The sequence below is a fragment of the Ictalurus punctatus genome, chromosome 22 (genome assembly GCF_001660625.3).
Source record: "Ictalurus punctatus breed USDA103 chromosome 22, Coco_2.0, whole genome shotgun sequence".
NCBI classification, from domain to species: Eukaryota; Metazoa; Chordata; class Actinopteri; order Siluriformes; family Ictaluridae; genus Ictalurus; species Ictalurus punctatus.
This window is the reverse complement of record NC_030437.2, coordinates 17,886,042-17,902,143: the sequence shown is the minus strand read 5'-3', so window position 1 is coordinate 17,902,143 and position 16,102 is coordinate 17,886,042. Positions and strand designations below refer to the sequence as shown.

Sequence of the window (16,102 nt, the reverse complement as noted above, 5' to 3'; positions counted from 1 at the left end):
ATTAGCGAAATCATGTTGTCCTTGTCATTATTGTAAAGTTATTTATCTTACATTAAACTACATTAGAAAAGTTGTTTAGCTCAAACTTGAAAATTTGTAGTTGATTTTTTTGTGGGGTTTTTATTTGGTGTGTGCTAATTGTGAGACGAGTTCAGTTGGGCACCATTTCCGAAATGGTTGCTTAGATTGCTAGTTAGAAAAACATTGTTGTAAACCCTAACATTATTTGTGAACAAAATTGGAATTACATTACATTGTTTTGCTAATACGAAGTTTTAAATGCACAACTGCTCCAAAGTCAAATACCGTTCCACTGTAGCTGCTAGCTACAGCTAGCATAGTTAGCAAAATTCCAAAAGGAGCTGCTAAATGTGTAAGCTACAGTTTGGCAAGTACTTCCAGTACTTTTAGTGCAAAGCGGAAGAAAATCAAATATAAATGATTTTGTTTCAGTTGTCTTTGTTGTTAATATTATGTGTATAGCTGCTTCAGCAATGCTTTGTTTGCACATTTTCAAAGCAAGCTTCTAAACTGATGTTTATCCACAAAGCTGGGTGGAAGAAAAATTCTTTCATTTAGGTCCTAACTTGACTCGACAGACTAGATGTTTGGATTGACTAATTAATGATTGATGACTTTAGATGAAACAAACCGCGGAGCCTGAAAAAAAAACAACAAACTCTTATGTTTGACATTATGAAACAAAAATAAACAGCCGGAGGAAGTACAGTCACCGTTCTTTTATGAATAAAGGATTGACAGCTTTGGATTCCACGCAGCGTATTATAATTGTTTCTTCGTGAGAACAAACACACAAAGCTGCAGTTTGGACTGCAGTCATCAGATTAGCAATTTAGCTAATCTTGGATAAATAATTCTCTTAACTTTAACATTCACTTTGATCTTTTATACAAGAAATAGAAATGGCTACACATAATGCTAACCAGCTGGCTAACAACCGCTGACAGGATTTCCTAGAGGATTTTAAAGTTATATTCTAATGTGCAAAATCCTCATTAGTAAAGCTAGCCAACTTGCTAGGTCATGTTAACGTGACAGAATTTCTGACAGGATCCCCCCCTCCCTCCAATTTGGTTATGATAAGTCAGCTAACTAATGAAAGCTAACTTGACATTCAAGAAAGGATTTTAAGCCATATTCATAAAATTTTACTCAATGCTAGCTAGCTTGCTAATGTAAGCTGAGGATTTGTAAGGGGAGTTATTAACCATATTGCTTGTTCTTCATCAACTGGCTAACATGAGCTAACCTGACAAGATTTCTGGGTGTTAAATGCTGGTGCTAACAGTCTAGATAGCACGAGATAAGCTGACAATTTCTAAGATGATTTTTAAATCATATTCATAAATGTGCAAAAAGACCTTCATTAGTAAGGCTAGCCAGCTGGCTAACCTGGGCTAAACGGACAGGATTCACGTTCATAAAAGTTCAATGCTAATTATAGCCAGTTAGCTGGCAAAAGCTAATTTGACAGAATTCCTTAATGGATGATTTTTAAAGCCACATTTGTAAATATTCACTGTTAACTAGCTAGCTAGTTGGCCCTAACCTGTCAGGATTACCTTCCAGGATTACCCCTAAATAATTTTCATAATTGCTCACTGGTAACTTGAGTTATCTAGCTAACATGTGGTAACCTGATAGGATTTTGTGTTATACTCATAAAAGTTCACTGATAATTCTAGACAGTTAGCTAGCATAAGATATTTTCACAGGATTACATTTGTAAACATTAAGTGCTTGTATTAAATAACTGGCCTACATGAGCTGCTCACTCTAGCTAGCTAGCTAACCTGGCCAGAGATTTTTAAGTAATATTCATAATTCATTATCATAAGCTAATTTGACAGGATTGCTTTTTATTATTATTATTATTATTATTATTATTATTATTATTATTATTATTATTATTATTATGCAAACAAAGATAGTGACACTATTTACATGTGACAAATACAAAATAACCAAGGCAAACAAACAGCTGATATCCAGCTATTCTGATAACTCCCATGTGTGTGTGTGTGTGTGTGTGTGTGTGTGTGTGTGTGTGTGTGTGTGTGTGTGTGTGTGTATGTGTATCTGGGGTGGGAGTGGAAGCATATAAACAAAAGAACAACTAGAAATGTATAACAGCCATAGCAATAGTAAAAACAAATAATAATGACAATAATAATGGCAATAATAATAATAATAATAATAATAATAATAATCATAATCATAATAAACAATTCATCAGGAATGGGGGGTTGGAGGGTGAGGAAGTGGACAAATAATAATAGTAGAAGTAGTATTAGTAATAATAATAGTAGTAGAAGTAGTAATAATAATAATAATAATAATAATAATAATTCTATATTATTAATAAGACTGCCTCTGATCTCTCCGTGATCACGGCATAAGTTAGTCCCTCGCCCATGTCACGCCACAACGAGCCAACAAGGAGAGATGCTGTGAGGCACAGGGCCCAAGGCCCATCCCCCATCCCCACCACAGACCGCCACACACATTCCATGCTTACCCTGTTTTTTGTTTGTTTGTTTGTTTGATTGGGGGTTTGTTTTGGACGGGATTTCTTAATGGATTTGTTTGCAGCTCATTATAGGTAGCTGGTTAACACAAGCTAACCTGACAGGATTTCTCTGAGGATTTTTAAGGCGTAATACTTATTGCTAATGCTAACCAGAGCGTAAAATGTCTCTTTTAACACTTTTCTTGTCATATATAAATCTGGTCCTGAGAGCTTTCAGATGTCGTGTCTCTCTCCATCTCTCTTTTTCCCCTCTCTGTCGTTTTGTTCCTTTAAATAAAAAGTCATCTCCGCCAAACACTCCCTGACGAATGTCCTTACATCACAACTGCAGTAAAACCACAAGAGGCTAAATAAACCACAGGAAGATCGACAGCCTGATATAGACAGAGAGAGAGAGATAGAGAGAGAGAGAGAGAGAGAGAGAGAGGGAGAGAGAGAGAGAGAGAAAGTAAACCTGCTGGATTTAACATCATTTAGCATGTTCCCATGTTTACAGCTGCAGTAATGGTGCGGAAAGTGTGAGCGAGCTGCTCTCTCTCTCTCTCTTGCAGAAGAACCACTAAGATCTGGATCGGTTGAGTGATGAATGTGTATGCAAGTTGAGCTGCATTTCTAAATGAACTCTGAGGTTTGAGGTTCTTCTTAATAACGATTTCTAATATTAGCTACAGCGGCAGACAGGGTTCGGCCACACGAACGAGACTCACAGAGCCATGACGCATGGCAGAGGTCAGCCCGGGGCTTCTGCTGCTTTATTTGTGTACGATCATAAGGGCAGAGAAATTACAGAGAGGGGTGAGGGGTGACTTTTATTCGTACATTTCCATTCAATGCTAGCTAAGGATTTCTGAGGGGAATTATCCAGACATGTTGATTGTTCTTAATCAGCACATCTGGCTATATGAACTAACCTGAGAGGATTTCTGAGAGGATGTGTATTGATTGTTAAAGATAACTAGCTAGAAAGAGCTAACCTGAGAGGATTTCTGTGAGGATGTGTTTACTGATAAATATAACTAGCTAGTTAATAGGAGCTAACCTGAGAGGATTTCTGAGAGGATGTGTTAAAGATAACTAGCTAGCTAATAGGAGCTAACCTGAGAGGATTTCTGAGAGGATGTCTGTTGATTGTTAAAGATAACTAGCTAGCTAATAGGAGCTAACCTGAGAGGATTTCTGAGAGGATGTCTGTTGATTGTTAAAGATAACTAGCTAGCTAATAGGAGCTAACCTGAGAGAATTTCTGAGAGGATGTGTGTTGATTGTTAAAGATAACTAGCTAGCTAATAGGAGCTAACCTGAGACAATTTCTGAGAGGATATGTGTTGATTGTTAAAGATAACTAGCTAGAAAGAGCTAACCTGAGAGGATTTCTGTGAGGATGTGTTTACTGTTAAAGATAACTAGCTAGCTAATAGGAGCTAACCTGAGAGGATTTCTGAGAGGATGTGTGTTGATTGTTAAAGATAACTAGCTAGAAAGAGCTAACCTGAGAGGATTTCTGTGAGGATGTGTTTACTGTTAAAGTTAACTAGCTAGCTAATAGGAGCTAACCTGAGAGGATTTCTGAGAGGATGTGTGTTGATTGTTAAAGATAACTAGCTAGAAAGAGCTAACTTGAGAGGATTTCTGTGAGGATGTGTTTACTGTTAAAGATAACTAGCTAGTTAATAGGAGCTAACCTGAGAGGATTTCTGAGAGGAAAGCCTTCCTTAGTAAAGCAAACCAGCTACCTAACCTGAGCTAACAACATGATTTCTGAGAGGATTTAGTTGCTCACTGGTGACTCTAATCAGCTAGCTAACATATAAGCTAATCTCAGAGGATTTTAGGTCACATTCATAGACGTTCACAGCTACTTCTAGCCGAACAGTATTTCTTACTGGAATTATTATTTTTTTTTTAGTCACGTTTGTAAATATTCACTACTAACGCTAACTAGAGAGAGAGCGAGATGACAGAAAAAGTGAGAGAACACAGACAGGAAGAGAAGGAGACAAATACAGGACAGCAGGGTAGAAATAAAGAAGATGCGAGGAGAGCCCAGAGATAGTCAATTAGATGGGAGATAGAGAAAGGAAAGAGGAAAATGGTGGAAAATACAGATCAAAAGGAGAGAGAATAGAGGGAGGGGAAAATGGAAACAAGACAGAAACAAAAGGAGCTAAAAAATAAAGTGCAGGGGGAAATAAACAGATAGAGGAAAAAGACAGAAAGAATGACAAAAAGAGAAACAAGGATGAGACAGAAGAGAAAGAAATGAAGAAACAAGACAGGACAGAATGAGAGGGGATGGAGAAAGAGGTAAAGGGAAAGAAACAGAAAAACAAAGACTGAGAGTAGGAAAATTGAAGAGAGAAGAAAATTGGGATAGATAGAGATTGAGAAAGAGGACAGACGGCAGGAGACAGTCAGCTGCAGGTACCTGAAATTATATAAATAAATAAAAATAAACCCTAAATATTCACACAAGATGCTTGAACTACTTTTGTTTTTTTTAAAGAAACATAAATACTGGAAAACAGCCCTTACATTGAAGTTATAAAATTCATTATTATCATTTTAAAATCACATTCTGTATTGGATTATAAATTTAAAAAAAAAACAAAAAAAACAACTTGCAGTTAAACAACAGAAAAAGACACTGAAGCACCTACACCTTTACCCTAATCAAAAATTTCGGATTTTATTATTCATATGCCTTTTGGAAACGGATCTAACCCCTATACATGCCTCACCTTCTTTCCCTGGTAAATCTGAACTACATCCATTTTATTTGCATGTTGGAACCTGATTGGCTCTTATATTTTATGATGTAATAACACTTTCCTGTCACATGTTTAGTTTTTAAACACCTGAAATAATTCCTACGAAAGCTTTATTTATTTGTTTGTTTGTTTATTTGTTTATACGTATAGCACCTGTCTCTCAGTTAAATAATCTTTATTATATAAAGACAAGAGTGACTGTAATAACTATGTAATATCATTTTGCAGCTCCATATATGCAGGGTATTGATATTACTGTTATGTCATCATAAAAAAAAAATTATATTACATGTAAAACATCATTATGAAATTATATTTAAATTATATAAATGTATTAATTATCTGATCTTGGAAAATGGATCCTATCCTGTCGGAACACTGATGTATACGAGAGTTGGCTTTTTGGGAAAAGACCCATCAAGTCTGTGGGAAAAGTTGTGAATTAAAAAGATGCGATGAATAAACTAAACTTCAGCCAAACATAATTTTGGTGTCTGGGGAAAAAGAAAAAAAATCTTCTGGAAAAAAGTTATAATTTCAATCTGAAGTATCTGTAGAATCTGCAGACTGGAAGATATCATTAGTGTGGATTGGAATAAATGATGATGTAGCGAGTGTGTGTTCCAGTGTGTGTGTGTGTGTGTGTGTGTGTGTGTGTGTGTGTGTGTGTTTGGCTGGCACTCTTTGGATGATGTCATCTTGTCGTTGGTGTTTGAAACCAAACAGAACAGTAGTCGATAACACAAACACGTGTTCATAAATTGGTTTAATGTTTGTAAAACATCTGGATGGAAAGATAATCAAAAGGTGAAAGGAAGTGAGAGAGGGAGAGAGAGTGAGAGAGAGAGAGAGTGAGAGAGAGAGTCCAAGTAGCTCTTGGTCCTTTGTGGAAACCACAGAAGGTTCCCAACTCTGCCAAGAGCCATTTACTCCATTTTCCTCCATTATAGAGGAACACGAGCGCTCGTGTGAAGCTACACTCTTAAAGACCGAGCCCACGACCGTATGAAACCAGAGAGGATGGACAGATGGGTCGGATAAAAGAAAACCAAATCCGAAAACTGTTTGCAGGACAAATGATGGGGTACAAAGGCTAAGATCATACCGTAACACAAACCACACCAAAGAGGACGAGATTTTAGCTCTGGGCCATTTTGGTTATTTGTTTATTTTTCCAAGGCCTTTTTTTTTCTTTTTTTTTTGAAAGAAGCCCTTTGACAAAACTTTAAATGTATACAATGTGTCACTTAAACCAAATGTAATCGATCAGCCCAAATATGTTTGGTGTTGAAAGTTTGTGCCCTTATACTTACACTGGATCAATGAAGGTACTTCTTTTTAAAATCATCTTCAGTACCGATACTGATACCACTGCTACTGACATCCTGTTAATAACTAAAATGACTTCCTGGTGTGATGGCTTTTAACTTTTTATAACAATTCTCGTGTGTTTACTGCAACATGTACACGATACTGATGTTCCAGGCCGGTATCGGCTTCTGATTTCAATACTCGATATTGGATCCATGCTTCCTTAAAAATACCTGAAGTACTATTTACACCGATCAGCCATAATATTAAAACCAACTGCCTAATATTGTGTAGGTCCCCACTTTGGCACCAAAACAGCTCTGACCTATCGAGGCATGGACTCCACAAGACCTCTGAAGGTCTTGTTCGCAGCAGATCCTTTAAGTCCTGTAAGTTGTGAGATCGGGCCTCCTTGGATCGGACTTGTTTGTCCGGAACATCATAGAGAAGGTCGATTGGATCGAGATCTGGGGAATTTGGAGGCCGAGTCAACACCTTGAACTCTTTGTCATGTTCCTCAAACCGTTCCTGAACAATTATTGCAGTGTGTCAGGGCGCATTATCCTGCTGAAAGAGGACACTGCCGTTAGGGAATACCGTCACCGTGAAGGTGTGTACTCGGTCTGCAGCGATGTTTAGGTAGGTGGTACGTGTCAAAGGTACATCCACATGAATGCCAGGACCCAAGGTTTCCCAGCAGAACATTACCCAGAGTATCACACCGCCTCCACCGGCTCGCCTTCTTCCCATAGTGCATTCTGGTGCCATGTCTTCCCCAGGTAAGCGATGCACACACACACACACACACACACACACACACACACACACACACACACACACACGGCCTCCAAGTGATGTAAAAGAAAACGTGATTCATCAGACCAGGCCGCCTTCTTCCATCGCTCCACGGTCCAGTTCTGATGCTCACGTGCCCATCGTAGGAGTTTTCGGTGGTGTACGGGAGTCAGCATGGGCGCTCGGACCGGTCTGCAGCTACGCAGCTCCGTACGCAGCAAGCTGTGATGCTCTGTGTGTCCTGACTCCTTTCTATCAGAGCCAGCGTTAACTTTTTCAGCAATTTCACGGGCTAGCCTTCACTCCTCACGCGCATCAGTGAGCCTTGGGCGCCCATTTCATGTGGACCAAAATAAAAAAAGAGCAAACCGTTTGAGCTGATCTTTTATTTATATTTATCTGAAATGTTAGGGATTTAAAAACAATTACAAAACAATTTCAGCGTATGTGATCTATATCTGCAAATCTGACTCGGGAATACCGTCGTATTTCAGATCAGACGGGCAGCTCGAGATGTCTCACACGCACCGGGGATGAAAGCAAGGGGAAAAACCCAGAGTTAAAGGTGACTTTGAGGATACTTTTGTTCTTTAAGCGGCCCATTAGACGTAATCGTCTTCAAGGTCGGTGCTGTTACGCGCGGGGGCATGAAGAGAGCAGAAAAAGTCGGAGCACATTTTCAGGGGGATTCTGGGAAGAAGCCACATCACTCAAGATCATCAGCACTCACATACGAACCACCATCTCATGCCGAGGCTTAATGTGTTTACTAGAGATTATTACACATATCCAAGCGGGACGAGGCCTATGGGATTGTATTTTAACGTGTGTCGCGGTGATCAAAGCGAAAGGCGCAGGCTTTGTGGCCGAGAGCTGGAGCGTGACGGGTTTTAAGTGCAGAGATTTCACTGGCGAGCTTCTGAGAGGAGAAGTGTTTGTGTTGGCAGTGGAGACGCAGCAGGGTTAAGACAAAAAGCGGCGATGGGGGCGGCGCATGAGGGAGCACAGGAATAAGATAAGGCTTTAATTGAATTAAGAAGCCAGAGATCACATGTCAACTTCAAGCACAGTTAGCAATAAGAAATGTGGAAAAACGTGAGAGAGAGAGAGCGAGAGAGACAGAGAGAGAGAGAGAGAGATACAGTTCAGTGCTCAAACAAGTGTGTGTGTGTGAGATGGAGCTTCAGGTTTTTTTCTTTAAAGAATAAAATGAAAAACAAACAGCCGGACCAGGTCTGAAATCGATTTTGGCTTTCAGAACCATGAAGTGAGCATGAACACACGCGAGAATTCGGAGATTTGTTGCTTTGGTGCCATTAATAAAACAAAATATCACAACTTTTTTTTTTTTTTTTTTTTTTTTTTTTTTTAAATCCTCAATGTGTTGACTGTCTGTGAAGGAAAATGTTTCCATCATAATCTGAAGAAGTTCAGCTTACCCTTTTGTCAAAACCGTTTTTTAATGATATGTTCGGGGACATTTTCGTTGGGTGCCAACCCGTCGGAGGTCACAATCCCACACAGTTTGGAAATGCCAGTCAGCCAACAGTGCATGTCTTTGGATTGGGGGAGGAAACTGGAGTACCAGGAGGAAACCCCGAAGCACGGGGAGAACGTGCAAGGGATTCGAACCCCCAGCCTTGGAGGTGCGAGACAAAAATGCTAACCACTAAGCCACCATTCCCCCTCCATTCATAACCAATCTTTTTCTTTTTTTCTTTCTCAATATCAACAGATTATCCAGTTCTACATTGATATCACACAGACTTACTGATGTGCTTTAGGAAACGGCGTGTCTTACTCTCATCTATAAACATGAACAAAACCTCACTGCCTAGCAGAACACTGAAACCCTATGGAGGCGGCCATCTTGTTTGTTTGTTTTTCATGTAAGTGAAGACAGACAGCGATCACGGTCTACAGCTAAGAAGCTAATCGAGCGGTACATATAAAGAGACTGGTGCTCGAATCTGATTGGTCAGAAGGTGTTGATTTATTTTCTATAGCTCGCTTCAAATCGTAGGTGCAGTTTATATGATAATACGTGCTTATTTCTACAGCCTCGACTCCTTCACAGGGAGACCTGTATGGTGGACTGTTATATTGTGCTGTTATTTAACAAAAGAAAAATAACCATTTTTCAATTCAGAGTCCTTTTTTTTAACATATACGGAAGAAGGAGTCTCCAGTACGAGTAAGCTTTCCGCCGCTGGAAGGAGACAAGCTGCGGTTTTTATTTATTTTGTCATACTGACTTCAAGAGAGAGAGAGAGAGAGAGAGAGAGAGAGAGAGAGAGAGCCCGGTGAAGGAACGACCATTTATAGCTGCTATAACGTAAGCGAGAACAAGATCTAACTTCCACAACAATAAATGTAACTATAAACGGATAAAAAGTATGATTCAAGGGTGATAACAGTAACTGTTTCACACATCCCTGTCTTTAAATATATCCCTATAACAGCATATTGGTGTGTTTTATTCCTCATATAAAGCAGACACTGGTGGCAAAAAAACAACAACAACAACAACTGGAAGATCAACGATGTTAACCAGACGAGAGAAGGACACAAGACTTCCATCATGTCTGAATAGTAGACAGGTTTACAGTCCTGATTACGTTCTTTGTTATGCGTCAAAATGTGAAATGTTGACAAGCTAGTATCTTTATCTTTAGTGCTTGGTAAAGAAGGATTTTTTTTTGTTTTGCTTTTCACCGAGCTACACTTTTAATAACCGTGGACACGTTTCTAAAAGGTCAACACACAGAGCTGGGGGGCTTTCTTCTACAGAAACATGATCAAATGATCCGTTTTCTTCCTTTCCTTTCCTTTCTCTCCTCTCTCTCTCTCTCTCTCTCTCTCTCTCTCTTTCGCTCAGCTCATTTCAGGACAAAAATGTTTCATAACTTAATTTCCTGAATTAGCCACATCGCTTCCACTGTTGTGTTTATAGAAGCCGTGTTTTCCACCTGCAACCAATTGATATCCTCTTTCATTCATTGCACTTCAGCCGGTTAATAGCTCCCACCATTTTCTATACGCTGCATCGGTAATGGAGGAAAAAAGAGAGAAAATGAAAAGAGACTTCGCTACGGCCCTCGGACGCTGCCGTGGTCAAGGGAAACAAAACTTACGTGTTAAGAATCATTAAGCACACGCGAACACACACTTCTCCGACTCAACAGAACAGCCACAAGAGCATCAATACTTGTAAATTGCACCGAATTATAGACAGGTCTAGTCTGGGAGATCACTTTGTGAGGTAAAAGAATGATGGTTTGGAGGTTATCAGGCTTCAAAGAGACTTAATGCCACAAGAAAATTGTTATATTCTGTCAGCTTTTTGGATACAAGTGTTCTTCAGGGAATTGTTCATGTAGAACCCTACAACGAATGGGGTTTCTGTTTCAGAATAGGTTCCCAAAGTGACCCTAATGAAGAAACGTGTACAAAACCCATCCGCAATGAGAACGTCTGAGACTCGGGGAGGAGCGCCAATTATTTTGATGGATCATTTTCTCCTGCCGTTGTTTCTTGTATTTTAGGTAACATGATGGCCCGAAATCTTCGTTTTTTAGTTTATCTTGCCTTATCAGCCATTACGTTAAAAGCACGGACAGGGGAAGTGAATAACAGTGAGTCTCTCGGTACAGTAGCACCTGTTAAACAGTGGGATGTATTTATTAGGCGGAAAGTGAACAGTCAGTTCTCGAAGTTGATGTGTCGGAGGCAGGAAAAATGGGCGGGCGTAAGGATCTGAGCGACCTTGACGAGGGACAAATTGTGACAGCTAGACGACCGGGTCGGAGCGTCTCCAAAACTGCAGGTCTTGTGAGGTGTTCCCGGGATGCAGTGGTTAGTACCTACTAAAAACGGTCCGTGGAAGGACGACCGGTGAACCGGCGACAGGGTCGTGTGCGCCCGAGGCTCGTCGATGTGCGTGAGGAGCGAAGGCTGGTCCGTCTGGTCCGATCCTACAGAAGAGCTACTCTAGCACAAACTGCTGAAAAAGTTAACGCTGGCTCTGATAGAAAGCAGTCAGGACACACAGAGCATCACAGCTTGCTGCGTACGGAGCTGCGTAGCTGCAGACCGGTCCGAGCGCCCATGCTGACTCCCGTACACCACCAAAAACTCCTACGATGGGCACGTGAGCATCAGAACTGGACCGTGGAGCGATGGAAGAAGGCGGCCTGGTCTGATGAATCACGTTTTCTTTCGCATCACGTGGAGGCCGTGTGTGTGTGTGTGTTAATGTTATAGCCCACCATGAGCAGTTACAAATACCTGCACATTATATTTACTAAACCGGTGCTAGAAATTTAATACCGTACTCACTGCATAAACGATATACACACCGAGTCCGGCGTAAAATCACCTTAAGACACGAGCGAAAGAGCGTGTGCGGTTTGTCTGGTGTCGTTTCGGCTGTTACGGAGCAAAGTCATTGCAAATAGATTGATAGAGGACCTTCGGGAAAGCGATTGCATCCGCAACTTAGTTCAAACGAAGGGCAGGCGTTAAATTTGCGAAAGTCTGTTTCCTGTTGCTAGTCGGAGATCAAATTGTAGCATTTAGTTAATAATAAGTATTAATAATTCGACATTTATTACAATTATTCTTTGCGATATTTTTTTTTTACAATTCAACCGTTTCAAATGAATCGAACTTCCTATATTTAAAATAGATTTTCGGCATGTGTGGAAGCGATTGACCTGCCAAAAGTCAGAATGCTCAACACCTGGACAGGTGAGACACAGACGGCAGGGTTGAACGCACCGACCTGCAGCGCTCTGTGTGTTTAATATCGTGGTTTGAGCCGATAGACGAGTGTGCGAGGGGGAATTTTCCCTCTGCAGGCCGAAACAGCGGCGCTAATTACAGCTGAGCCGCTCAGATCGCTCACACAGAGAGATGAAACACTCCTCCTTCATCCCTCACTCAGCGTAAAGCTGGACTCAGCTCACTGATCTGCTCTCTGCTTTAGATCCAAACACACACTCGCTTACTTACGCACACACACACACACACACACACACACACACACACACACACACACTTGACTTCAGGACGTGTGTTAAAACAGCAGATGAAAGGTCGGTTAATCTTATGTACATACACACTCCTCCATCTCAGCGCACTAATGGAGCGTCAGGATGATAAAAAACACCAGGAACATCTGGGAGCAGGAATTCACTCACTCACTCACACACACACACACACACACACACACACACACACACACTCTCACACACACACACACACACACAGGGTGTTTTTACTTTGATAATAGATACAAGATTGCACAGCTGGCAGCAGTAAACCCAATTCACCCTGTTCTCTCTCTTTTTTTTTTCTTTTCACCCTCCTTCCTTCGTTCTTTCTCTCTCCTCATGTTTTATTCCTCCGAGTATCTCCCTCACTCTCTTTCCATCTCTCCTCTCGGTCAATCCATCCATATTCTCGTTTTCTTCCCCCTTCCTATACTCTCGTCTCTCCCTCTCACTTTTTTCTCCACAGTTGCTATCTTTTTCTCCGTTATTCTCCATTTTCTCTCCGTTTCTCCTCTCTTTCTTCTTTCCCTCCACCTCTCGTCCATCTCTCGGTCTCGTTTTCTCTTTCTTTCCGTTCCTTCCTCTGCCCCAGCCTAGAGTCGGTCTTTCTTGTCCTCATTCTTTTATCTTTTCCCCTCCCTGTCTCTCCATCTCCTCCCTTCTCTTGCTTTCGTTCACTTCTTTCTTCTCCTCCAGTCTTAGCTTCCGTTTGTCCGTCTCTCTCCCTTCCTCCGTCGTGCTCTTCTTTCCCTCTTTAGTTTTGCTGCACGTTTCCCCTCAGCAGCTCTCTCCTTCCTCCCTGATCTGTTCTTCTTCCTCACTTCTTTCCTTCCTCCGTGTCTATATTTCTTTCGGTCTTTCTCGTCGTTCTTCAGTTTCTTTCTCTCTTTCTCCCCAGAGCAGCCTTTTCTCTTTCGTTGTTTCCCTCTTACGTCTTTCAACCTTTCTCCTATCCTTTAATTTCTCTCCTTTGTCTTTTTCCTGCCTTTTTCTTCCTTCCTAGTATCACCTTTTTTTTTTTTATTCTTCCATCCTCTCTCTCGCTCTCCATTTCTTTTGCGCTCTTCTTTCTCTTTTTATTCGGCTTCACTCTCTCCCTCCCTAGTCATTTCGCTCTGCCTGCATTTCTTTTCACCGTTCTTTACCCCTCTTGCTTTCTCCTTCGCTGAAACTTTCCTTTTTATTACGTACCCTCTGTTCAAACTCGTTTCATCTCTTCTCGTTTTCCTTTGCCTTTCAGGCACCTCTGTGTCTCTGCCGTACAGCTTTAAATGTCCGGCAGTCCAGACTATTCTAATTGAAGTAGAACTAACACACACACACACACACACACACACGCACACACACTCACTCCATCATCATTCAGTCATTCCGTATCTCCTTTCTCCCTCCAAGGCAGTGCATTTAAACTCTGCAGATCCAAGGCCTCAAGGTTCGATTCCCACCGTGACCCTGTGTGTGCGGAGTTTGCGTGTTCTCCCCGTGCTGCGGGGGTTTCCTCCGGGTACTCCGGTTTCCTCCCCCAGTCCAAAGACATGCACGGTAGGATGATTGGCATGTCTAAAGTGTCCGTAGTGTGTGAATGGGTGTGTGAGTGTGTGTGTGATTGTGCCCTGCGATGGATTGGCACCCTGTCCAGGGTGCACCCCGCCTTGTGCCCCATGCTCCCTGGGATAGACTCCAGGTTCCCCGTGACCCTAAAGCATAAGCGGTATAGAAGGTGGATGGATGGATGGACTCTGCATCCCAAACCACTATAAACACTACTCCACTACACACTTACCCGAGATGGCAGTACCACTCACTATTTATTTACACTCATTTATTATAAATACTGAGATCACATGTTGTCTACATTCAGAGAAAACAGTCATGCTTTCAATTTAAAATGCCGTCTTTTTTCCATTCAAATGCTGATTTCGCAAAGCGACGTATCGGAGTGAACAATGCGGAAGACTTTAATCTGTTGGCCAATAAAAACGTTTCTGACGCGCCGTATTTCCGCCGGATTTACCACGGAGACCAAATCTATGAACTGATCCGGAGTAATTCAATTAAAATCCCTTCTTTATTTATTTAGAAGAAGAATTTAAAAATATTTTCTGCCTTACTTTAGTTCTAAAACAGATTTTAAAAGAAAGAAAGAAAGAAAGAAAGAAAGACAAGAAAAAAGGCTACACACCCCTCTTAAAATGGCAGGTTGTGTGTGTGTGTGTGTGTGTGTGTGTGGATAAATAAATAAATAAATAAATAAAGAGTTCCTCACTTCCTGAATGCATTCTGTCCATCCCTGATTATTCCGTCATACATTTAACATGTTTATTGTATTAATTTATTATTAATTGACTAATCGTTTTATTATTATATTACTGTTACTGTTACGAAATTAGCACCAGGGAGAAAAAGAATCACAGCACGACAGGTTTCATTAAAACCAGCGCAAATTTATACATGCGGCTGCCGGGTATCGATACCGACAGCGCAATCTGCAAAAAAATATCTTTTCACAATACACTTAGTGCACTGCTGCGTTCAAAAGGCACGTTGAAATCTGACAGTATAGCGGAGTGTTAGTGCAGCAGCTGCGGGGTTTCACAGATTTGCAGTGTTGTGTTGATAAACCGCCTTGTTTTCTCTCTGCCTCATCCTTTCTCTGTGAAAGAAACATACACAAAAACACCATCATCGTCATCGTCATCATCATCATCATCGTCGTCATCATCGTCGTCGTCGTCGTCGTCAAACACCGAGAGAAGTTTTGAGACAACAAGCCTTTAAAATATTATTCAGAAATAATGTCAAATCATCACTGAGCATCCTCGAACCCCCCCCCACTCCTAAACATCAAGATATAAACAAACAGACAGATAAACATAGTAATGCATAATGGACAGACAGTTAAATAGATTTAGTCAATAAATGTAAGTCTATATACATAGGTAAATTAAATTACAGACAGAGAGGTGCAGGTAGGTAGACAAACAAGTGGAAAAGTAGGCGGGTAGACAGGTATATGGATAGGTAGGAAGACAGATGAGTAGACAGGTAGGTGGGTAGACGGGTAAGTAGGTAGGGAGACAGGCGAGCAGACAGGAAGGTGGGTAGACAGGTAAGTAGATAGGGAGACAGGTAAGTGGGTTGATGGGTAAGTAGGTAGGGAGACAGGTGAGTAGACAGGTAGGTGGGTATACAGGTAAGTAGATAGGGAGACAGGTGAGTAGACAGGTAGGTGGGTAGATGGGTAAGTAGATAGGGAGACAGGTGAGTAGACAGGTAGGTGGGTAGATGGGTTAGTAGATAGGGAGACAGGTGAGTAGACAGGTAGGTGGGTAGATGGGTTAGTAGATAGGGAGACAGGTGAGTAGACAGGTAGGTGGGTAGATGGGTAAGTAGATAGGGAGACAGGTGAGTAGACAGGTAGGTGGGTAGACGGGTAAGTAGATAGGGAGACAGGTGAGTAGACAGGTAGGTGGGTAGATGGGTTAGTAGATAGGGAGACAGGTGAGTAGACAGGTAGGTGGGTAGACGGGTAAGTAGGTAGGGAGACAGGTGAGTAGACAGGTAGGTGGGTAGACGGGTAAGTAGATGGGGAGACAGGTGAGTAGACAGGTAGGTGGGTAGAT

General features: G+C 41.3%; 1 protein-coding gene across 2 annotated transcripts in view; it reads right to left on the bottom strand.

The window, feature by feature from the left end:
• Nucleotides 1-14,902: 14,902 nt before the first annotated feature.
• The window catches only part of susd2 (sushi domain containing 2), a 32,453-nt gene continuing 31,253 nt past the window's right edge, over nucleotides 14,903-16,102 (bottom strand). For both annotated transcript variants that reach the window (XM_053674556.1, XM_017451936.3), the window contains one exon: nucleotides 14,903-15,132. In XM_053674556.1, coding sequence (XP_053530531.1) covers nucleotides 15,072-15,132 — 61 coding nt within the window. In that variant the 3' untranslated portion in view covers nucleotides 14,903-15,071. The remainder of the gene's footprint in view (nucleotides 15,133-16,102) is intronic.